At 37.3% G+C, this 25,888-nt stretch overlaps 1 protein-coding gene across 2 annotated transcripts in view; it reads right to left on the bottom strand.

Annotated features, from left to right (window-relative positions):
* OLFM3 (olfactomedin 3) overlaps positions 1-25,888 on the bottom strand; it is a 51,872-nt gene that overhangs the window by 13,299 nt on the left and 12,685 nt on the right. The window contains exons 2-3 of one of the 2 annotated variants that reach the window (XM_027892369.1): positions 3,502-3,648; positions 945-1,100 (exon numbers count right to left, since the gene is read on the bottom strand). In XM_027892369.1, coding sequence (XP_027748170.1) covers positions 945-1,100; positions 3,502-3,648 — 303 coding nt within the window. The remainder of the gene's footprint in view (positions 1-944; positions 1,101-3,501; positions 3,649-25,888) is intronic. The other variant, XM_027892370.1, reaches the window with a different exon arrangement.

Raw genomic sequence — 25,888 nt, 5'->3', positions numbered from 1 at the left:
ATGGAAGCATATGCTCAAACTCTAAGAACAATGACATAATCAATAAGTTTGGTGGTCAGATCATTAGTATACTTTATTTGATATCATTAAGACCCATTGGATATTCAGTGTCTCTGAAAAATAAATTAGACCCTTTGGCTATGTAATTATATAGGTATATAAACTTTTATAAACACTACAAAAATATATATTTAATATCATATAATTTTCAGAATGTATCTTCTAGAACCTATTTTGCTGTCTTGCCGTCTTGAAATGTCAATTTATCAGACTTAATATTTAAATAACTTTAATATGCTCTTGTAAGGTTTTTTCCTTTAAGAGTATTTCAGACAGCTTTTCAGAATACACAAAGCTATCCTGTAATCTCTGGGGTTAGCTTGTGGTTTTTGTTGTCATTAAAATTCTCTGGAAGTCTTTTTTTAATCACACAAATGTGACTGGGAATGACTGCCCACCTCCCCATCCCAAATTCAAAATGGCAAACCTTCAGAGATGAAATTAGATCCTAATTATACTGGATAAAAATTACAATAACCTGATTTATTATAGGCTTTCTTCCCTTCAACTGCAGTAAATGTCAGGCAACACCAAAAGCGCAGATCTCTAGTTGTTTGCTATTAATTCCATTGGATCTCCCCATTTATCACTGGAGCTTGAATGAATATAAATGTCTCAGTATGACATGCACATTGATACAGGAAAAACCAGGAATCTGTTTACAGTGACATTTCTCTAATGAATTAATAATTAATAGTTCCTCTCTATTACAATTAAATTGATCAGAGTAAAAGATTATCATCAAAAAGGAAGATTTATTATGCTTTTCCTTTTAATGATGCTCTTTTAGGAGCATTTCAAGCTGAGACCTTAGCAGTCCATGCATCGCTACTTAGTACATTGCTTCCAGCAGGCTTTAAAGTTATCGTGAAAATCAAACCTACTTGAAAATGCTTTGTCATTAATGTCTTCCGGTCATCTTCAATTTGCCGAAACTTGGCCTTCAGCCCTTTCATTTGTGTTTCCATTTTTAAAACATACTGGAAATCCCTCTGAGTCCGTAGGTTTAACACTTCAATAGATTGGGACATATTCTGAACCTGTTAAAGAAGAACACTCTCTAAATGCACTTTTTTTTGTTGCTTTACGTTTTTCCCCATTTAAATGTCAGGCAATAAAACTGCTTCTGTCAGTGCTTCATTGTGAGTCATTCATACCACAGTATAGTTCCAAATTCCATAACTGCATGACAGTACAAATCCTGGGGGACAGGGCAAGACCTTGAAGCCATAAATTATTTGGACTGTGAGGTAAAGAGAGAGAGACCCTTTAAGCACCATTATCAACGGGCTCAAAAGAGCTGTCAGGCAGTAGAGTCTCCTTTGAACACTTGTCCGGGTGACTGTTGTTCAGAAAGTGCTGCACAGCAAATGTTTCCTCCCAAGCACTCTGGGAGGACAGGACTGAAATCTGGAGATTTTGGTAAATACGAAGAGCTATTTCATTGCTAGTAGGCGATTATATAATAATCTAATATAAGGAATTAATAAGATTATCCAGACATAAACTGGGGTGTGTCAATCATCAACTAGGTGTTCGCTCATAATTCTGTAAGTAAATGTAAAATTAGAAATGTTATCCAGTTTGTCAGCAGTAGAAACCCACATTTTCTCAGATGAAAAGTGGAGAACGTTCAGGTAACTTTTGTAGAGCAAGTGACTTTGTAGATATTGTGAGCACTTTTACCACAGTGAGGCAACATTAACTGTCATCTAGAGTAAATTATACAGACTTCTAAAAGTTTCTGTTATGAAAGCAATGTTTTTGCCAGCCATAAAAATGACACATTTTCCAAGTGCAGTTACTGTATTTCAGTAAGTGTTTTCCCAAAACACAAAAAACCCAGACTGCTGTAAATGTATTAGGCACCATGTTGAAGTTCTGGCTCAAAAAAACACAAAAACAGAAAATATACCTTCCTAATAAAAGATAAACCCAGCAGTATTCCTCTTGTTTGCAAGAATATCTGATGTTTGAATGGATATTCATGTTTGAAACTAACACATGATCTACAGAATGTGTGAATTCAGAAAATATTCTTAAAAATAATATCCATTAATTATTGCACAGTTGCTGTTAGCAATTCTTAGGATTTTTAATGAGAAAAGCAATTTTTCTTTTTTCTTTGCATTCTAATTGTTCAAAGCAGGCAAATAAAGTCCTTTGGGTACTGGAAGAACTTTAAGCAGTTCCATTTGGTAGAAGAAGCATTCACATAGAGCCTCTAATTAAAAGACTGCATTGACTTAGTGAAGGAATAATATGCCATTACACATCCATGTCTGCCACAGTTCCAATCATAAGAAAACAACTTTTAGAGACTAAAGATTTAGGCTCTTTTCTGTGGCAGCTCAAAAACTGTGTTGCAATCTTAATGCATCCTTCCAGCCCACGCCTCAAAATAATTTTTTTTTTCCATTAATATTTTAGTATTTGGGAAATATGCTGGAGCAAAGACTGAAGTCTTCCTTTCTTAAGTAAACAGACAGCGTGACAGGAGGTAACTCCTCTTCTGCTGCTTCATCAGTGTTCTCTCCATGCAACTCACGCTATGGGCTCTGTCACTACTTGAAACTAAGTGCCTTCTGAAGTTCAGGGGAGCGCAGGGAGCAAAAATCTGTGGGCATCTGGCAATAGATTAGCACTGGAATAATTTTTCTATAGCTAGAAAAATACTGAGAATGGTACCCTAAAAAAAAATTTTTAAGTCTATATTTTATGTTGCTTTCCACTTGCAGTTCAAACCCTCTCTCAAGCCCCTGTTAGCTGTGATACAATAACTAGCACCTTGGTTACATATGCAGGGCATGCAGAATGCTCATTTGTGTTTTCAGGGTTGCACAATTTTTTCTGTTGATGCAAAACATTTCATTGGTTTTACTATACATGCAATGGTAGACAATAGTGGAATTAAGAATTGGGTTGTTGGGGGAAATTTGCACCACCAGAGAATGAGTAAATAGAATCATCTGAGAAAAAAAAAAAAAAAAACGAAAAAATTAAAACTGTCTCTTCTGCACAGTCTGCTTTCAAGATGATGTCATGTTTATATCTCATTATTTGTTGGTAAGACAAGGAATGACCTTCAGCAGTCTCATAAGATTGAAGCAGAAGCTGTAGTTTAAATCCCACAGCAGCAAGCTAGTTTGAGGTGGGATTTGTAGTGCTTTTACACATAAAAATCTGTCCTGGTGTGTAAGGAACAATTTGGGAGGAGTGAACAAGAGAGAAGATGGAACTTGGGATGGGAAGGGTGTGATGTAAGGAAAACAGACAAATAATGATTGGGGTGAGAACACCGGTAGGGAGTATACTCTGAAGAAATATTTTTATTAAATAACTCTTCAGTAGTTGGTTATATATTAAATTTAGAGGGAAAGGAGTAGATTTATGTGGGAAGTTTAATAATCAAGAGGAGAAATTTTTTTTTGGAAGACTTACCTTCTCTAGCAGTTGCCTGAGTTGCCTGCTTTTGGCATCTCTTGAACACAGGTTTTGTTCAGGTGCAACAACAGTGCAAATGCAACGGCCGTCGGGATCCTGGGCTGAACTGTAAACTTGCCACCCTTCCTTGGGGCTAATCTGAGTCTGTAACAACAAAATAATAACAACAAAAGGAATTGAGTGCATATTTTGATTTGAAAAAAACACTATCTCAGAATATTTTTGTTTATTTTTGCGGCACACATTTGCAATGAGGTTCCTCCTAATAAGCAATTTTTGCTCTTAACTAGTTAGTTTGGTAGTTTTGCAGTTCTGCTGTATCACCCACTGTTTCCAGGGAGGATGAGAACAGTATTTTGCTTGTGATTCAGCACAAACGAGTTGATTCAATTCTTTGCAAAGGGACATTACAGTTTTCATCAGCAGAGAACAAACATGTCCTTTCAGCCTGAATGACTTTTACTTTAGACTAATGGAAACAACCAAGACAGAAAAGTACAACTATAAATGCCCAGCGAGCGAGTGCCGTGTGTGACTCAGGCGTGGGGAATTGGCTCAGCGCAGTTCAGAGGTGGGTTATCGGTTTGCTCCTGAAGCTGCCCCCCGTGGGAAATGTTCCCCACTGGCTTCCACTGCATAGACACCAGAGGGAAGAGAGGCTGGCTCAGGGGGTACTGAAAAATGTCTATTTAGTGCAGGTGAATGGGGCTCATGGCAAGCATGGCACAGGGCAATTAAGACACTGCACATGGGATGGGAGAATTCTGGAAATTCCCAAACTGTTCTTTTTTCCAGCAACCATGATCGACAAAAAAAGGCAAAACTAAATCATGTTTGCTTGCAAAGCAGGCTAACACTGCACTGCATTTAAGGTTTGTGTGGCACTAGGTATCTGTTTAATGGGATGTATGGAAACAGCATAAGAATGAGAGGAGGTGATACAGTTAGAGGATTGAAAAAATTCAAGTGATGGAATTAAAACTGATAGATACAAGAAGTAATTTTTTAACTCTTTTTTTAAATTGTAATTTAATGTTGTGCATTATTCTCTCTGAATAATATAGTATTGACTGCTGAATTTCATAGTACAGATGCTAACGGATGCCACTAAGGTAATTTTGGTTTGGGCACAGTTGGAATCAATTACTGTTTATATTATAAAATTGAACTCAGTGTCACCAGAGAAAGTGATTATTTAAACTGGCAAACTTTGATATTGATGCTTTACTGGCAGCTTAGTGCAGAATGGGTTGCAGAGTTCCTCACCTCAGAAGAGGTGCAATATCTCTGTGGACTGAGGTGAGAAAAGAGCACAGACTTCACAAGTGACTCATTTGAAGAAGTCATTAGAGATGGCAGTGACCCTTTAATGCAGTTAACAGAAAAATCAAAATTGTGTTGTTCCTAAATTTTGCAAGGAAAAACAGTGTGTCATACTGTAGATGACTTGATGGGCTGAGGGAGCTGAGCCTTTTCAGCCTTGAGAAGGGAGGGCTGATAGAGGACCTTATCAATGTTTTGAAATATGTGAAGGGAAGGTGTCAGGATGGAGCCAGACTCTTGTCCATGGTGCCAAGCAGTAGAGCAAGAGGCAACAGGCAGAAGCTGATGCACACAAAGACCACCTGAAGAACTTTACTGTGCAGTGACAATGCACTAGAACAGATTGCCCAGAGAGGTTGTGGTCTTCCTCACTGGAGATATTCCACAAGCCTCTGGATGTAATCCTGTGCAGTGTATTCTAGGAGAAATTTGAGCAGAGAGGTTGGACCAAATGACCCACTGCGGTCCCTTCCAACCTCTCTCTCTCTCTGACTGTAAAAGGAGAAACTTGCCTTAGGGTTTGCTAGAAAGCCATATCCAGAGTTCAGTGCTAAATTATACTGCCTCTGTGGTGCTGTCTTCATCTTAATTTTTGTGGCAAAGTTAAGTTGAACTTGCTAAATCTAGTTTAAGACATGGAGAACAATAAAATGAAACAAAATTACATCTGCAGAGGAAATTTAAATTGTTTTTGAGCAACTACTAAAATTGTGAGCTTGAACAAGCAGACTTTCAAGGCTGTAAAACCCTTGTAAAGTGTAAGCTCTATTCACTCCAGTAGTTTCCATGATTCTTTGTAGAACTTATGCCCAAACAGCATCTTATTATGCAAAAACATGGAAACCGAATTTTTGTTGAAGTTCTGGAACATATTCAGGAACTAAGAGCTTCTGATTCCTGTAGGAATTATTTAATATAAGTTTATGAAAAATTCTGATATTTGAGCCTTATACCTGCTATGGTTAGATTGGGAGCAACTGATTTTAGTGCATTCAAATAAGTTTTGTACAGTGGAGTATGTATGAGAAAGCAGGATTATGCACAGTCTGTAGTAAAGCCATTCTAATCCAGGCTGTGTTATCAAAGGCACTTATATATGCCAGGGATATCATGAGTGTCTCTTTTGGCTTTATCTAAGGGAAAAAAACCAAACCCAAACCAAACCCACTTCATTGATTAACTTAGAAGATATTTTCTTACAGGACTAAAAAAGGTAGCTGCTGTTTGGGAAAATGTTTCTCATAGTGAGAGAGACTGTCAGGCCTGACAGGAGTGCATGATTATTAACTGCCCATGCATAAATAAGCACATGCACAGTATCAAACAATTCAGGCTACAGTTCTCTGCAGTGTTCTGTGGTTCCCTGTACTTGGGGCTTTAGGGTTCCTTCATTAATTAAGATGGGTTAATATGAGTGACTGCAGAGAAAAACAAGCACATGTGTGTAGATGTACTTTGCTTTATTTTTCTGTTATTTTTTAAGTTTGATATTTAATCCCTCAAGCAGAAACTGATGTCCATGCAGAGAAAGAGCTAGAAAGCATCAAAACCTTAAAGGAGATATTGCATCTACTCCTCAAATGCAGGCTTACTGCTGACAGGCCTTAGTAATCAAACAAGAAAAGAAATAACAAGTGGAGAGCACAAACAGTAATAAATTATGCTAGTTCTTGACAATCTGGGGAAAACAGAGAATCCCTGTAAAGCCCAATATTAACCACTGCCTTGGCAGGCTGCTCTGCTATAGGATGACTTCACTTACCTCTAAATGATTTATTTTTTCACTTGCACTCATATACTCTGATTAAACTGTTATAACTACCTCTGATGTTACCATAGTGATAGGGCAAATGGCAGTACTGTACTTAATAAGTTTGCTTAAATATAAACAGTATTTTCCAGTTTGTCTTGCAATTTCAATCCTGGGACTAAAACAGAGCTCAAAAGAGGTTGCCCTTTACCTGACCCCTCATCCTTCCAGCTGAAGGGAGGAAACTGGGAGGTTTTGTTCTTTTTTACCTTGTACAATACACACGATTTATGAGCTGTGTATGTGCTAGAAGAGAAATTCTGGAGAAGTGTGTGTGCTGCAGTGTTCACTGGAGAAGCTGCCAGTGGGTAACTCTTGGTGGCAGTTAAACACACATCAGTGATGACCCAGTATTATTGAGCACTTGGAGCATAAAGTGTCTAAACCAACACCTAAGGTTTAGAGAAAGGTAGCAGATTTGCAGTGCTTTTTTATGCAAAAATAACCCCATGATTGAAATTTGTATTTTCTTTACTTGGCAGATGTTGCCAAGATCATATAATCAAGTTTTTATGATGCTTTCCCCAGCTCCCCTGACACTCCTGCTACCCTTCTCGAAACAAAAAATATTCTTCTAACTCCAACTCAAGGAGTGCAAAGAGCATTCCTGAATTAATACTTTGGAAGCATTTCTATCATCAGTGCCTTGTTGTAGTCAAGGGGGAAGCATGACAGTTTTACACTAGCTGAAATCTGGACATGTCAGTGTAAACACATATAAACCTGTGGGTGTGTATAAATACATATCTAGTTACAATAACTAGTGTGCATCTCACAGTTGCAACTTTAAAGTTGGATATAAATGCCATGGTGAACTTTTACTTGCAGTATCGCACTGTCACAAGATCTAGCAAAATATACTGTAGCTCAGTGAGAACAAGTTACATTTAAGGAAAATAAAACAGAGCTTTTTCTTGTATTCTCATCTTCTTGCTGCTCTAAAGGCACAAGATGTTTTTCTTACAACATAATTAATTTTGAAGTAGTAATATTTCAAGTCTGAATACAGTGATTTTCTGCAGTAGTGTTTTTCCTGCATGCATATATTCAATTAATGAAACGTTGATTAGTAAATGCATAATTTTTAGTTACAAATACAAAACTAAGTTCTGAGGACTAAGAACTACTATGCAAATAGTTACATTTATATTTTACATAACATACTATTATATAAACATCTGATTGCAGTTGCACAAAAAGATACATGGACAAGAGTGTTTTACTAAGCATTTAGGAAAATGACGTTGTAGTTTAATTTATGAATACCCGTATAGTGTTCTCTCTTGTCCAATTAAAGTGTTACTTGAATATTTAGGCTTCTTATGAGTAGTTAATCATAGCTTTTCTGTAGATTTTCAGTAACAGAGGCTGCTGTGTACGAGCATCAATGATACAAAGTGATATGTGTCATTTGTGTTATTCCTATTATCAATCCTTCTAAAATTCTGGTACCTAACCTCCTGGTACCAATTTTATTTATTGTACAGCTATTTATTTACTTAACTGTACTCCAATGAAGAAAAATAGGAAAGAATCAGACTCTTTGGATATTGTAGTGAATAGTTAATATGTAACACTATACAGTTTTCAAAAAGAAACCTCCTGCCAAACAGAAATTTTCTTTATGATGCAATTCGTATTTCTGGGGCAGTAAACACAGGAAGAGAAGTGTAGACAAATGAAATGACATTGCTGTACTCTTTTTAGAATTTCATGCTCAAGATGAAGGCATTTGTTCTTAAATATTTAAGGATGCTATTTTAAAATCTTTCCTTGCATAGTAAGACCACAACATGCTCAGCAGTGTGCAGTTTTATGATGCCCAGAGAGAAGCATGCATTAAGAGACAAGAGGAAGATTAGTAGCTTAAAAAGAGATTTACAAAGAGACAACAAACCTGAAGCTTTTGCTGGCACTTAAATACTAATTCAGCATTAAGATGGCTTGCAATATATCACAGCTACTTACTAGAGTATCTGAAGTGGTTATTCTGGTGGTATTTAGTCCTACCAGAGATGGGAGAGTTTGGGACATCCAGTTAGAGATCATTGCCATGGTACTAAGAACAGCACCAAGCTTCAGCAGTGGAGGACTCATTGCTGTGGAGCTAATGAGTTTTCATAGTGAGTGATTATCATCCTAGAGCAGGCTGGCAGTGAGAGGCGTGACTGCAGCACACAACATCCACAGCATGAGAGGAGATCAAGCTGCCCAGATTTAATCATCCATTAAAAACACACATATCCTCATTTGCCCTCTGTCTTTCTGCTCTAACAAATACTTATGACTATCTTATGCTGACCACTAAATAAACAATCTTTTCTATGCTGATAATCACTGCAGTTTCTAGTGGGAGATGGCATGGGTGAATTATCTCTTCATAGGTGCTAGACAGTCGATTAGCCCTTAATTAATTCAGTCCTTGCAGAGTGGTATGTCTGAAATGCAAAAGCCCAAGCACAAATAACTCCAATCATTGCTTTGGTAGAAAATTGCTCCAGTCTGTTTCTAAATGACACTGTACTTGTCCATGGACAAAGGGAGAGCTTTCAGCCTGCCTATCAAAGCACCTGAAACCTTTCTGGACCTTTCCCCATTTGTTGATCTCTCATAAATTCCAAACAGCACTGACTTTATTATTTGCAGAAGTTGTTATTAAGATATTGTTTGTTCATAAAAGAACAACAACAAAGCAGTAAAGATTCACATTTCTCAGTGTTCTTATTCGCTTACAAGTTTTTATACCAGAAGTTGTTGCATTACTGCCAAGGTTGCCAGACTCAGTGCTGCTTGGATGGGATTAGAACACAAATTGGGGGTTGCACATGTAGCATTTTTGAGCTTTCTTTTGTCTCTGCTGTTAAATCTCTTCTCTAGTGCTGTAGAATGCTCTCCAGCTTCAGTAGCAATTTATCTTATTCATCTATTTAGCAAGGAGGGGGGGGGGAAGAAAAAAAAGAGTGTAGAAATCATTGTGTCATTGGGGCAACTTTTTAAGAATTACTTCTAAAAGAAGAAGTGCTGACCAAGGACTCTCAATAGCAGTTATGGAAGAGAAAAACTTGCTTAAAAGTTTGCAGAGAGACAGGCTACTGCATATGCTCCAGAGATAGTCAGGAACTTTGTTTCTGAATTTGCTTCCAAAACCCTCTATTTTTTCTTAAAGAATTTTGGCAGTTTGTAGAAGGAAAACCTGCATTTAGTGACACTGAAGGGCTGTATTTTTATAGGTGTATGTCATCGTGGATGTATTTATTAAAGCTACCAAACCCCTGCAAAAGGCTTTTCAGATTCCCAGAGCTCATACACCAGTCAAGGCTAGACCATTTCTCTTCCAGCATTCATTCAGAATTATTTCCATAAATCTCTGCAGTTTAAAGACACATGGAAAATTAATTTTTTAAAAAGAAACTGAAAAACCCATTAAGAGCTATTATATAATCTTATAAGAAGTCTTTCAGCGATAGAAAACAGAAAGAAAATCTGTGTATCCAAGTATGAAATGTTTTCTGGTAGTTACAGAGTAAGCTGAGCTGTGAAATGCTTCAAGTACTCAAAAAAGCCCAATTCACTGGAGAAATACATTTGAAGACAGTGAAAGAATATGAATTTGCTTATGTAAAGTTTCCACACAGGAAAATAGGCTTTTTAGTAGTTTCTCTGTATATATAAACATTGCAGTAAAAGACCTAAATATGAAAACAATAATTAAATATTAAACATATTTCAGTTTTATTTACCTGTAGCATACTGAATTCACACACTAGTTTGGTGCATTTTGACTTATTTCACCTACTTTATCCAAAAGTCCTGGGACAAACTAGGGCTGTTTTCTCCAGAGAAATAGAATTGTTTTGGAAATATTAACTGATAGTTGCTGGTAGTTCTTTGTAGGGGCAGATTGAGAGGTATATGCTCTTTCTAGAGAATATCCTTTCACCAGCTCATCAATGACATTCTTAAGTCAGGTGTCTAGTAGAAGTACTGAGCATGGAATTTTTAGTCTGCTGTCCCTTAAATACTCCTGTACTAATGCTAGTGAGGTGGCATTCTTCCTGAACAGGAAATTAAGACAATAGAAAAGTGGAATTCTGTGTAAAAGTGGAATTTTGCCTTCTGGAAGAGTCTTCAAGGGCTATGTCCGTGCTTATGAATACAACAGGGCTGGGGCATGGGGTTGGACACTGGCCCATAGCAAACCCTGTTGTTGGTACCACACCCCTGATTAGCTTTTCCTTTTCTGCCTTGGCCTAATTTAGGGTTAGATGGTTTGGGCATGGATGCAGCATTTCAAGAGAGAAAGAGAATAGTTTTGGTGTGTGCAAAGGAGCTGTACCTCAGAGTCCAGAAAGCATTGCATCTCCTTTTTATTTAGTAGCATGGCTGTATCTGCATTTGGCCAAGTGGCTGTCTTTGGAACTGAGAGCAAAGGAACCATCTACTGTTTGATTTCTGCTGCAAACTGGTCTTTGTCTGTTATGTAAATTAACAGCTTTACATTACAGGAACACTTGACTTTACCCTCCTTTATTTCCTGATGCAGATAATTGTCCAGACTGACTAATGAAAAAGTGAAGTGGGGAGGGTTATCCTGCTGACTTGCCCTTCATCCCATGATGTTTCATAAAGTCTTTGGCAAGTCTCTTAAACTGTCACATCTAACTGATTTCCTCTGCTAACATAGCGCTGTCCTGTCCTCTATAAGGATGAAAGAGGGAAAAATTCTTCAGAAGTCTAACCTAGTGCTTACTCCCAGTGGTCTGACACCTCACAGGCTGTGGTATATATAGATGCTAATCAAAAGTTTATAGGTTTAACCAGCATGGCACTTAAAGGCATTTAAAGGCTGGAGCATCCTACTGTTCAGATTTTCTAACAATGGAGGCATTAACAACATTTTCCTCCTGAGAAATGAAGATCTCTTTCTGTAGGCAGAAAGAAAGACCGAGAAGGAAAATGATGTCTCTGTTCAGAAAGCACCACATATTTCCTTCAAAATCTTCAAAAAATAAGATTTTTCTGAATGTGTCTCATTTCAAGCAAACCCATTCTTAACATATACTGCTTCCTGACACCATCTTGGAAGGACTAGTCTACTTGTAAACAGGGATGAAAGCATACAAAGAGTATAAGTGAATATTGAGAAAATTTCGTGGGCAATCTTCCCTGCGAGACAGAGGTGTTCAGCAGAAATGGCCAAATTCCAAAAGTTAACTATGTTCTGTTTAGCAAAATGCTTCCTGCAGTTTCAGCTGGATATCATCTGCTCTAAAGGCTGTAGTGCTTTGAATACAATGAAACAGGTGCTGTGTTTTGCCTCAGAGATGGCTGCATTTTAGCAGTGGGTAAAACAGTTCTATGTATGTGCTGCGAAGCATGATCTGAGATCAAAGATGCCATAAAATACTTTAATGTTTAAATAAGGGCACAGAAAGCAATCACTTGCTATTTTTTAAGGCTGTAACAATTCTGGAAATTTCTGATTTGAATAATGCTGAGAAGAACTGAAGATGTTTATTTGGAAATGAATCAGAATCGCATTACTTGCAGAAAAATAACAGAGTATCCCACAAAACTTATTGGCATGACGTACTATTCTTCTAGGTGCCTTTTTTTTTTTCCTACCTGTATTTTACAGAACAGAAATAGAAGTTTAAAAACAGATTTCACTTTAAAGGACTCAACTGCTCATTTTTGTGATTTTTCTTTTCTTGGTGGTATTATTTAAACTGTTGTGTGACGCTGGGAAGCTGAGCTGGGTCCATCCTTGTGAGGAATGGATGCTGCTCTCCAAAGGACTGCTGAGGGCTGGAATGCTTATAGCAACTGCAGTTTTTCATGGATAAGGAATTTGAGTGTCAAATGTGACGGTCCAAAGTTCTGTTCCCAGCCCCTCATGAGCAAAAAGAGAAATTTTCTGAATTGATGCTGTTGTCTGAAGATGGTACTGTGGGAAAGGTACACCTGTAATGTGCAGCAACAAACAAATCGAAATATAAATATAAAAAAATCCCACAAAGGTGTCCCAGATCTTGTGAAGATCAGTGGTCTTGGCTCTCAGGCAGTAACAGTGACTTTTACAATAAAAAATAAATGAAATATGGTTTAATGAAATAAATAATATATGGTTTAATCTTGGCTCCTATTTTCCTGAAGTGACAAAATGCCAATTTTTAAAGTTTTGACGTGGATGATTCAGATTTCTGCATATGGGCGAGATGCAAGACTGTAAAAGTAGTTTGAACATTAAAAGTTTACAATAACTTTATAAAACTATTAGGAGAAAGAAAAGGAAAGTTGCAGGAAGGAAGAAATGGGAAAAAATCACTGAAAATCCTGAGGCATATTTAGTGGTGAAGTATTAGGGATTGCTGCCTCTTTTCTCCTAACTTGTCACTTGAATTTAACAAAAAGATGCCCGGAAGGCATACACTCCAAAGCACCGCTTTAAATAAATGCAGTGGCAGTCAGTGCCCATCCCCAGCATGGTGATGTCAGCTCGGGCACGCTGCTTCCTGGGTGAGGGCTGACATCCCTCCTGAGAATTAACAACATCCTGAACTGATTAATATTCTCAGTATTGGAAAGTGCCTCTTTTTTGGGACCAAAAAGGCTGCTGTAGCTCATACAGCTTATGGTTTTCCAGGATCTCAGGCTCAGCAAATGTGCCGGACAACCACAGATATCTGCACTGCCTCGATAGGATTAATCTGTATTCTGACTTCCCTTCCTCCACTGCTACCAGCAGTTTAATTCAGGTGTGATGGACACACCACAATGCAGACCTTTAGTATCAGCATAACTCTCAAAAAACTTATACAGGCAGGAGTTAACTGTTAGGAGAGGCCGTGTTGTTTTGATTAGAAGAGATAAACGTAAATATTTTTTCAAACTTGTGGTAAATAAAAACCAGTGAGAGAGTCTAAACACTATGTTCATAACATAACTGTGTAGTTTGCATGGTGGTCCTTGAAACTTAATAATTTCAGTCCTTGTTAGTCTTCACCCTGTCACGTGTCATCCTTTACCCCCTTCTTCATATGTCTCCAAAACAGGCTTTGTATTGTGTTTTCTGTATTAGAAATTTGTCTTGGCCTAATAATGGGTGATTTCTCAATTATTACAGAACATGATTGCAGCTGATGAGGAGATGGTGGGAAATGGCTGGGCTTTGTGTTACTTTGCAGTCACACTGAGGAATGTCTGATCCTACAGGCTGTGACAGTGAAAGGGAGCAAAGCTTTTACAGCACAGTCAGCAGTTCTGACATCAAACTGATCAGTGACAAAAAGTTTGCATTTCAGCTTCCAAATGCAGAGCATTCTAAAAAAAATATCAGTACACATCAAGTCACATTACGCTTATTCTTAAACAGTTGCATTTTATGACCAAAGGAAAAAGGATCATTCCCAATTTAGGAGATGACTGGAAATTTTGCAGTTTTGCAGGGTTTAGTGAGCTGACAACAGAGGAGTATAAATGACGAAGACTCAGGCAATACCACATCAAAAGCCTTCTGTTTACTGACACTCTCCATAACCTATATTTTTAAAATGTCTTTTCAGCAGTTTAAGGCTATTTTTTATCATCTCCAGAACTTAATCCCTGTGTGCAGTCATAATCCTCTGTTTACAGTATCAGAATCAAAAACTGTGGATGTCACTATTATCTCACAGGAGAAAATTATGACGTGTGAGGAGTGAGCGTCAATGAATAGCTCAGAAGAAAAATTTCATTTAAGAGAAAAAGGTTTCTGTCCACACAAAGTTCAGTGCTGCGTTTTCCTTTCTAACCTGATTTAAGGGAAATTCACTAATTGAGAATCACAAAGTCAGTGAGTCTTTAAAGGACTTCTTAGGAATGTGATTGTGAAGAAAAAAATTCATTGGCAAAGCTGGTGAAGTTTTACATAAGCTTTTAGATCAAATTAATAAAAAAGGACCATGATTTTGATTAATGAAGGCATTTACATAACCTTCAAGATTTGATATTAATTTTACAGGGAGATTTAACTAACTTATTAGCAAAATGACAGAGAAATTTAATAAAATATTTCTACGAGCTCTTGTAATTAGTTTCTGCAGCTTGGCTAACAGTGCTACAGGAAGTGAAAGAACTATTTGCACAAGTGCAAAAAAAATCTTCGGACACATCATTTGTGCTGGAGCTCCTGAGAAATGTTTTCAACCCAAAAATATAATTTTAAAAACATACAGAAACTCGTATCAAGGACCAAAAACACAAAAAGGAAATTTCAGTCGAAACTACTCTACAGTTCAGACTATACAGTTCTCTTCTGTATTTTACAGCCCCCTGTCCTGACCAAGCAAAAATTCTGATTTTTTGTCTTACATTAGTGTGTTCTTAGCCAAGGTTCCCATCTTCTGCTTTTAAAAAGCACCAAGACATTAAACAGTAACTGAGTAAAAACTATTAACATGAAACTGGAAAATAGATGGATATATTTTATCCAATTTGTCAAAGTGCTGGCGATGTTAAAGCAATTAAATAGCAATAAAAAAGCACTAGGGACCATCATTGTTAGCCTTGGAAGTCCATTTTAAATTTATAACTAGAACAAAATGATTTAAAATCTATATAAAAAGAGATGCTTTGACAGAAATAGGAAGATGCTGAAGGAAATATTGCAGAACTCAGAAGTGGGATGCTTCATTTCACCCATACTTCTTCTTTTATTGACTTTTTACTTTCGATAGACTAACAAATTATCGCTTATTTGTTTTCTTATAAATACAACACAGTCAATCTGTCAAAAATAAGGAGAAAAGTGACTCCAGATGGAACCCACCTCAGCCAGTGCTTAGGGAGAATATTTGTCTCTTTTGGAGCCAGCTGGAATGCCACAGGGCTGTTTGCAAGAATTAAGTCTTTTTTGTTCTTTAATATATAATGCAAGAGAAAAAAAAGTGAAAACACATTCTTTAGCATAAAATTTCTCTGCTGCAGAGAAATGCCTGCTGTGTTCTTATTTCTCATAAACTCTCTTGTGGTCAAAAGGGAAGGAAAGCAGGTACATTAATGCATGATTTTAGCAGTGCACCATCAGTAATAACAAGAACACTTGCCTAATGGACAGACAGTAACAGATAATTTGTCAAATAGAAATAAACCTCAATAAACCACACATTAGCTTGTTGCAGCTTCTCATCTACTTCAGACTGTTCAGGAAACAGACTTCTGTAGATCTTATACGTGATGCAAGGGATGACTACTTGAGCCTGAAGACTGTTAATAATACTTTTCTAAGTTATCTCTGTTGGGAGCTCTTTTTGTTTTACTACCACACACACGTTTTGCAGATAAATACCAGACATATCCTGAAGGGCATTTCAACTTGAATTTAGACCACATTTTCTTGGAAGGATTTAAAGGTAGTTTTAAAATAAAGTGCTAAATTCTAGCTCTGGAGTAACTTAGTTAAATGACAGCCACTTTGCAAATGGTTTTTACTCATTATAGTCAAATAATCAAAATCAGTTTAAAGGCAAAGCGTGACTTGCAAAATTTACACAAGAGGCACATCACAGTTCTTTTGGTTTGGATGGATAACCTTTGCTCACGTTGTTAAGTTCTGCTCTGGACTGTGAGATTTTTGGTAGTTCAGCACACTAAGGATACAGATGAGTTATGAGTTAAAAGGAAATTCAGTAGATAAAGTTAATGACACGCACATTTTCCATCAGTAGTATGATGAATTAAAAATATTCTGATGAATTTAAAATATTAAATTTATCATTGCAGATTTTGTTTAATGTCTTTGATACAAAAAGAAACACTTTGAAAAGCTTCCTTTTAATCTGTTGGTAATAGGTGAAAGAGACAAGTCAAAATGACTTTTTGATCCTCAGAAACTTGTTAATTGATTCACTTTACATAAATGCAATGGTTTATTAGTAACTTGAATGGTATTTTGGGCTAAACAATAAATTCTTTTTTCAAAGACTTTAGAATAAATACCAGCTTATGCATTTTAACTCTTTTGAAAAACTGATAGAGACTTGAAATACACTTATTTTGGTTGACAGGTTACTGGATATAGCCATACTCTAAAAGCAACACAGCCTATGGGAATGCTCCAGTGCCTGGGAATGCAGGCTACAAAACCCCACTAAACTTGGGACATTCAAGCAATCTTGTTTTATCCTGAAATCTAATCTCATGTTTTGCTGCCTTTCGTGTTTGTTTATTGTTGTTACATGTCTGAGCTATACAGAAGCTGTTTGTAGTTCTTGTGGTTTTGATTTTTCAGAACTCCTGGTTTCTTAAGCCATATAAAAATTGCTGAATTTTTCTCTTAGCAAACCCTTTTCTCTGTCTGTTGGTTCAGTAAGTGACATAATGTCTTCTTAAAACTTTTACACTGCTTATACAGATACATGGCTGTAGAACACTCCCTTAACATGTATTAGTTTTCTGTGCTACAGTTTGCTTTCTGTACTTAAAACAGTTGAGTTCACAATGAGACACGTAGATATGGATTTCTTTTCAGAAGAACTCTGTAATCTGGCTCCAGACTTTCCATCTTTCCTTGCAAGGTCAAAGATTTCCCAGGAGTTGTAACTTGAGGGTACCTGCAGTAAGAAACTGAGGTATCAGACTGTAGATGTAGCTTTGCTAAGGTCTAAGCCTTCCTTGTATGGACTTTCCTAGTTGTTCCTTGAGGGTATGATGAATTGCCTGTAAATGGATTTTGGACTGTTCATTATGTGCATTATCTGTAAGAACAGATGGAAAAATGCAAAGTAGTATCTCGATCAGTGTTTCTAGATGAGTTTCATTCCTATTATGAATTCCCAGAAATACAGGAAATGTTATGCTATAAATCCCTTGAGCTGATCATCAGTCTCAGAGACAGAATATATTGGATTTGTAAATACTTCTTTCAAAATGTAACAAGATCAGATAACACTTTAAAGCAAGGAGGCAGAGTGGAGAAGATAGGAAAAAACTGGTTCACATGCAAGATGAGACACTTCAGTTTTTACCCCAGTAGCCTTGTGCTCTAGAGATAAAGCTGGAAAGCCAAGGCTGAATGTATAAATATTGAATGTACAAGTAACATCTAGATATAAATGCCATTTATGCTTTTTACTCTTTCTATTTGCACTTTGAGTCTTGGAGGAATTAGTGTTTAATTCAGAAGAGATTGTTCCTGCACTGCTGCAAGTTTATGTTGTCCTGGACTTGGCAAGGATGCTAGAATCTAATTAAACCAGTATGGCAATGAAGGTTGGGAATCGGTAGTTGCACGAGATTCACAAAAAGACTGGCAAAAATCTCTTGCTTTGACTCAAAAGTGAGGTATTAGAAGTCAGATGTATTAAGCAGGGACCAAGTGGAGTCTCCAGTGCAGCTTGCTTGGCAGTCAAAAGAATGTGATTATAATAGCTTTTTAGTGGGGTGGAAACATCCAATTTCCCCAAGGATCAATCTGGCTTAGCAGTGCAGACTTTCTAACTTCATATTCTAATGCTTACTTCACAAGATGCCTCATTTCTCCTTATGTAATGAATTGGAAACAACACTTGTTTCTGAGCACAAAGTGCGAGTGCTGCTCCATTAGATAAAAGAATTCTCAAGAACTTTCCAAATAATAAAAGAGAGAAAACTGGCCCTAGGGTCTGCAAATTTTAAATATTAGATGCCTGTAAAGAAGATAATCAAACATATTATTTATCTGTGAAACAATGTGAGGAAAATAAGTGTGGCTGATACAACTATACAGACCCTTTAAAAATGGAACAGAAACTGAAAGGGCTGACGGGAATTCTGGGAATCTTGGAAAAGAAAAGTACCCTTGAAGAAGAATGTGGTTTATCAGATGCTGAAGGATGTTCCTTATTACTTAAGGGTGTTACTTATGCCTAGGGTGTATGAGCTGCAATGTAGCTGTAACACAGTACACTGTTATGCACTATGAAGGTAACCATGAGGATAAAAACCTTCCAGCATTCTATACACAGTTACTCACTAAGTAATTTAAGCCTTCTGCGTCGGCAAACAGTTGTCTGCAATCTATTGTAAAAGAGGAAAAAATGAAAAAAAAAAAACTTCACAGGCTAATACAAGATTAAAGAAGAATACAAATAAAACCAAGAGATTAAACCAGAAAGAAATGTATGCAATAACAGAATAACATGGGATTTAATGGATAATTCTGTCTGTCTTAGACTATGGACAGTCAAGAAACCAGAGAGGCAATGGGTGTTTAGGCTTGCAACAATCAGTCTGGAACGTTATTATAGAAAGCTGAATGAGGTAATACTCTTTATTCCTTATTCTATAGTGACACTTTCTCAAGATTTTTCCTCAGCCTAGTGTGGTGTTCCTACCAGGCAATATGCTAACACCTGCCAAAGCAAACAACTGTAGCTGAAAATTGAGCTGTTTCAGAGAGAATGAAACAGAAGTGTAAGAATGAAGGCTGACATAAATCAAGAAACAGGAGCTTTCTGGGTTTTGTTAGGACGCCTTGGGGCTCTCTAGCTGTCCTGCACTGGCTGAGACAGGATGTCTGAGCATGAAGTGCTCGCTGGATTATATGACTTTCTTGCTCACTGTCTTCCCAGACCTCTGAGACACTTGTTGGCATCGCAGGCCGTGCTCAGCTCTGCTTTATGCTAAGATAAGCAGGTATTCCTGGCTGCAGCACTGCGAGTGATTTATGACCATGTCACCCTTCCGTTTTTTCACTGGATGTATGTCAGCAGTTCCTGAAAAGCAAACCTTTAGTCTTTAGGAAAAGGCAGCAGAAATGCCAAGCTCTAGGACTGAGATACAAATTTAAGGAAAAAGGACCCATTTCATGTGATGGGGCCCTGCTCTCCTGGGAATGGCTGAACACCTGCCTGCCCACGGGAAGCAGTGAATTAATTCTTTGCTTTACTCTGCTTGTGTGCGTGGTTTTGTTTTCCCCATTAAACTGTCTTTATCTCAACCCATGAGTTTTCTGGCCTTAATCCTTCCAATTCTCTCCCCGATCCTGCTGGTGGAGAAGTGCGTGAGTGGCTGTGTGGGGCTTGGTTGCTGCCTGGGACTAAACCATGACACCAAGTCTGATTTAGAAACACAAAGAAATGTACACATGAATAAAAATTTCTCTGACAAGTACCCAGTGAAAATCTTTCATTCCAATCAACAACTGAAGAGAATTTTCTGCTATAAACTATTTAATCTGAAATTATGTAAGAAAATCTCATATTTCACCTGATGGAACTTAACTATTATTTCAGCACTTGTTTTTCCCTACTCATGATACAGATTCATGGATATCCTATAATTAAAATATGCACAAGACTCTGAACATGGGTTCTGCCTCTGCTCTTGAACTATAATATAAATTACTGGTTACTCTTACAATTTGGAAATAACCCTTAGATTTGAGGAACCTGTACTGAACTTTTTAAAGAGTTTTCTAAAATAGACTATGCATTCATAAAAATGCGTTGTGATTTCCATCAATTAGCACATTGGTACTTGCAATGTTACATGATCAAATCTCACTGACTTCAAAGATATTTGTGTTTTAGTGGGTTTCTGAAACAGGAGCACTGAGGTAAAGCTTTCCAGGGAAATGCATCCTGTCACGTACAGGAGAGAAGAGCATTCCCAGAGGACAGCAACACCCACACTTTCTGTCCAGGACCTTGCACAGTGCTGAAGGAGGGAGGCTGAGGCTGTTTTAATGCAACATCCTGTCAGCTGAAATACAAGGGCTCGGAAAAAAGCTTTTCTGGGAAACAGAAGGAAAGTCCCTGCTTTGGACTATGTTTTTAAGAACACAATATAAGTATCATCATCTTCTGTAACTGAGACAACACTAAAAAAGAAGTTCATGAACTGGAAGTGATGTAAAGCCTAAAGGGGAACATGAGGCAGTCCCGTTTAGTGTTCTTGAACTACAGGCCACGTATAATTTGTGACAGTTGATCAAGCACTAACTTGATCAGTTGTTTTCCTTTCTTTTCTGTAGCACAGTATTTAGATCTGCTCAGTCACACCAGAACGTGCCATTAGATAGCTCAGTGCCTGGTACAACTGACCAGTGGAACTCTGTAATGCTTAGGTGGTAAATTCAGGAAGTGATTTGAAGACTTTAGAGCAAAAGGGAAGAGCTGCATGGCCTGAAGTCTTTGTTAGTTTGAGACAAATGTGTTCATTTCACTTTTAAGAAATGCTCTCATGACATCATCTGTCAGCATAAAGCACTCAAATTTCAGCTGTATTTCTAGGATGATGCAGGGCTGAGAGTTTATGGTGCAAGTATGTTCAGTTGTTCAGTTTAGGAGAAATGGGTTAAATGTCTTTTTGAGCTTCTGTTTATAGTTTACTTTCTATGATTCTGTGGTTGTTCTGATGATGGTAGGGAGCACAAGATTTGTTTCTGGGTGGAGGGAGTGAACTGTGAAGGAGAAAAATTTCTGAGGTACCCAAGAAACTTTTCTTCTTTTCATATGACATTAAAAGGTGGGGGAGGGGGTGGGATTCCCCCAAATGCTATTAAAATGAGTGACGTTCTTAGAGGGCAGCAGAGTGACAGAAAACGAGCTCTGGTCCACTAAAACCAATCAAACCAGAACAATGGTGGTATTTTAGTACAGATAAGCTATGCCTCTTAACTTCTCCTTAAATCACTAATTCATAAGCTTTTAATCTTAAGACATTGTTTCATTTATGTCTTTTGTGTTTGTATGTGAGCCCAGACTATGAAGTGAGGAGAAGGAATAATGAAGGTTAATGGAGCTCTCGGGCTCATGTAACTCATATGAAATAGAAATAATTGCCTAAGAGGAGGAGCAACAAAATCAAATCTAAAAATACTTCATGCAGAGTTCATAACAGACTAAATGACACTTTCAGACAGCTGCAATGTAATTTTGCCAAAATGAGATAAAATAAATGCCAAGTAAGTGTCAGAGTGAACAAAGGAAGGGTTCTTCCTGTGTCCCTTTAAAATTGTATTTTTTTCCTACATTATTCCTTAGTAAATAGGGAAGGAATAGGAATAGAAAGAGCAAGAAACATTAAAAACCAAAATAAGCTTTGGACCATTCCTTCACTCCTCCAATTGATACAGGAGAATATATTCCTGAAATCTCATAATTTCAAGTCAAACACACAAACAGAATTCTCTCTTATTTTGGTAAACATGTGAATGCATTATGAACTCAGCATCATATTGTGAGATCAGCTGTGTGACTGCTGAGGAAAATAAGGAAGAATGAGTCCTGTTCTTTTGTTCTTCCCACAGGGAGCTATATAGAATTTCAGGAGAGAGAGGAATACAAAACCAATTCTCTTCCCAAGATAATCTGCCACTGCAAATGAGGCAGTGTGACAAGAATAGTAAACACTGTCTTACATTAATAGCAGCAATTAACATCTTTGGGAGGAAAGGGGGAAACAATTCTTTCTTTGTGCTGTTCATATAATAGTAAACCAATCTAATGATCATTAAGAATTGTATCCCCAGGGCATAATTTGGAGGTAGATGATCTATATAGCTTCCAAAGGCTTTCTTTACAATCTTATAAAGAGAGAAAGAATGGTCTTCCTTCATCTGGAAAGGAGTTGTACTCTGAGCGCTAGAAAAATTTGAAGGGTTTGGAGCACAGTTTTCATTAAGGACAAGAAGTCAACTCGTGTCATTTGGCAAATAATTCTACCGCACTTTCATCTTTTCAGGTTCGGTCAGTAAAGAGTAGACTGATTGTACAGTGAGGGTTTGCTGACAGGCATGCTCTGGAAACTCCATGGAGGTGGAAGCTGTGGCAACAGTGCAGTTAAACAGCCATCTCCTCAGTGCCATAAGAGTTTCTCAGAGGGGCTCCACAAAACTGCTTCATGTGGGCTAATCGTAGGTTATCCAAGCTCAGGTTCTTTGTTCAACCAAATTTTAATTCACAGAAAGGCATGAAGTATTTAAGTCTGGATCAAGTGTGACTAAATTATTTTCCGTTTCATTGTCTTTCAAATTGCTCCTTAATTTCTCTTTGGTAATAGTAACGATTTTAATTTAGACAGATGCTTCAACCTGAGGCTGTCACAGTATTTTAATGTGGTTGGTCCAGCCCAGAACAAAGAGGAGTTCTAAAATCTTGTTACTTTCCATTTGATATGAACAATGTGTGTTCCTGTCATAGTTATGAATCTACAGTTACAATTCCTAAAACCCTGGAGTGACAGCAATGGAGGTAAAACTGAATGTGACATTACTGTCTGTAGCTGAATACACCTGTGATAAAATCTAGCCTGAAAGCTGTAGATTTGGCATAAGACAAATATAATATATGGCTCAGTAGCATGGCTATATGCACTTCATAATGTATGGGGAATGTAAGTGCATGTGTGAAACAACATCAAATAAATGCACTTTGTTACTAGATTATGTACAATAAATACTAAACTCTAGGTGACAACATACTATCTCACCACTAAACATGGTACAGGTAATCATATATTAATAACGTGAAGCCATTGTTATGCAGAACTAAATCCCTAAATTCTTCTTCAGTTAGACAGGATAAGGATTAAGGATTTTGCTCTATATTGTCTCTTCACCAAACATAATTACTTGGTTGCAAGTGTGCATGGTAAAGAAATCATGTTGCCTGTCACTGTATACATTCTCTTTTTCTCACTCGGCTATTGCACTGTTCTCAAAATAGTCTCTGAAAATTGAGCTGAAAAAAAAGAAAACAGCATGAATTCAAACGACTATATCTGTGTTTTGTAGATTTGCAGTCCTGGTGTTAGCAAATAATGAAACAGTGTCTGCACGATATCTAATAGAAAAATGATGAGCGGAATCCTTACCAAATATAAATGGTGTTTAGTTCCATAAGCCTTTCTGTGTATGAAATGCAATTCTGAGCATACGTTAAGGTGGTTGTTAGTGGTGACTCTAAGCTTTAAATATCAGTATATTATGCAATTTACTTCTCTTCCCAAAAAGTAGTGAGTCCCATTGTGTCTTCTGTATCTAACCCTGAAGTGACTGCCTTCAGTATGGTACCTTGTTACACCACTGTAAAGGATGCCATGATTTTGTTCTCTGCACATTCCTTTTGCTCACTGTTCACTGGACATATAGAATGGAGACACTCAGGGTGATTTTTTTTTTCTTTCCAAACATAATAAATAAATATTGTTTAGGGGGGAAAAAAAAGTCTTTATACATGACAACTCCGAGTAACCTGTAATAACGGACATGCTTGCCGGAGTAGGTGGGTTTATTTCAGTATTAAAGTCTTACCAGAACTAAATATTGATGGTGCAGTTTTATTTAACTAATGATGAACAGGGAATAAATAGCTGCATAACTTTCTTTGTTAATAATCTTTCAAACAGAGGAGAAAGGGCGATTGAGAATTCCACCACACATAAACCAGCTAAACTTCGCTTCAGCACTAGGAAGGGTCCTGACTCAGCCTGCTTCTCTGAGAACCTCTGGTGACAGTAATGATGCAAAAAAATGCCACGTTATTTCAGCTTAGATTCCTCTAGTGAGGAGGAGGGAAGGAATAAAATAGGGGCAAGGATGTTAAATAAGGGTGGCCAGATTCTGTCTCATCTAACTTTTTAGTGCTGTGCAGGTGCCAGTCCCAGGCATAGCCAGTAATTACTGGCTTGGGGATGGCAGGATCACTCCAGACTCAGTAACACCATAAAATTATAACTAAGAATTTAGTTACTCAGATCCTCAACTGGTATAATTGCCTGTTTGACTTTTGACAGTGCTCAGGGGCTGCAACACCTCTCAATTAGAAGCAGAGACCAGAGATAAAGTAATTTTATGTTATCCTCATGCACCATATACAAACTGAATGGCCAAAGCAAAAGTGGTACAAGTTCTGGCATCCTAAGTATAATTCTGTTTTGTTCTTTTGAAACATCTTGAGTCCATAGAATCATCCAAGCAATATGCTGCCTGAAAAGATCCACTGTTGATATTTCCTCCCTTTAATAGTAGAGCAAAAATATCTAAGAAATCCAACCTTTTTTCTCCCCCCAGGGCAGTAATAGAAAAAGAGTACTGAAATAGGAAAATAAAATAATGTTTTTTCCCCAATAACTTGATTTGGAGTGCTGTGTGATTGTGTTTTTCTGATAAAATGTCTTATAACTCTGCAGCATGAATAAATAAAAACTGTAAACCATTCTTTGGACAGAGCTTCTAGGATCAGATGCTTCTCTGATGTTCTTTGGCTGTAAGTCAATTCCTAGTCTTTGTCCTTGCTGCAGTGCAGACAGTGTTTGCAAACACACTTGATCCTCGGGCACAATCACTGGCCTAGGTGTGCTAATGCATTTTAGTTGTACCTCAGACTAACTTAACTACAGCACATTCCTTTTCTAGCTATAGAATAAGGAACTTTAGAATATAGAATAAGGATATTGTGCTATACAAATCCCTTGTGAATCCCATAGTAAAAGTCACGCTAGTTACTCTTTCTCATATGGAAGATTGATTGTTTCTTCTGCAGTGGTGTATGATACCCTCAAGACAAAAGCCTGGACACAAACAGAAGAGGATGGCTTAGCAGTTCCCAGAAATGCAGTGAAAGAGTACAATTCACAGCAAATGCACAGTGAATCCGTTCATAATTGTATATTCACAGTAGGCCTACAGAACATAAGCAGTGGAATGTGTGAGGCTCTGTCATACTCTCCTGAGAAGTGCTGAGAATGCCATTATAGTTAAAAATAGACTGCACTGTATACTCAATAATAAGGCTAAGCAGATAATTTGATCTAAACAATTTAACAAAATTATCTTCCTCTTTTACTAGAATCAGTTGGCAGACAGAGCACTATTTTCAGCAACACTTCTATAAATAATTCCTGGTGTGTAGCTATTCTATGAATAATTCACAAATCTGAAAGCTAAAATTTGAGCTACTTTGGACTGATAAGCCTTAAGTATATTGGTATTTCTTAAATGAGTATGCAAAATTTGTTATCCTACATAAAAATATAAACTTGTGTTAAAAAATATATTACAATATTCACTAATGTGCTACTCAATCATTGATTTTACTTGCTAGAAAAGTAGTATAAACAGTTTTTAAGCTAGGTTTGTTTAAAAATTGAAATAACTATTTGTGGAAGACTTTATTTCTGTTTTCTTTCCTATCTGCTGAGGGCACTGTATTAGGAAAGAAAAATATTGAATCATTTGATATTTTTCATCCTCATTTCCTTCACAGGCATCTTGTGCTGATGTGCTTG

This window comes from Empidonax traillii, unplaced genomic scaffold (assembly GCF_003031625.1).
Source record: "Empidonax traillii isolate 1590-97213 ecotype Southwest subspecies unplaced genomic scaffold, ASM303162v1 scaffold347:size1123457, whole genome shotgun sequence".
In the NCBI taxonomy this organism is placed as follows: Eukaryota; Metazoa; Chordata; class Aves; order Passeriformes; family Tyrannidae; genus Empidonax; species Empidonax traillii.
The sequence above is the reverse complement of the archived record's forward strand: the minus strand, read 5'-3'. Positions and strand labels throughout refer to the sequence as shown.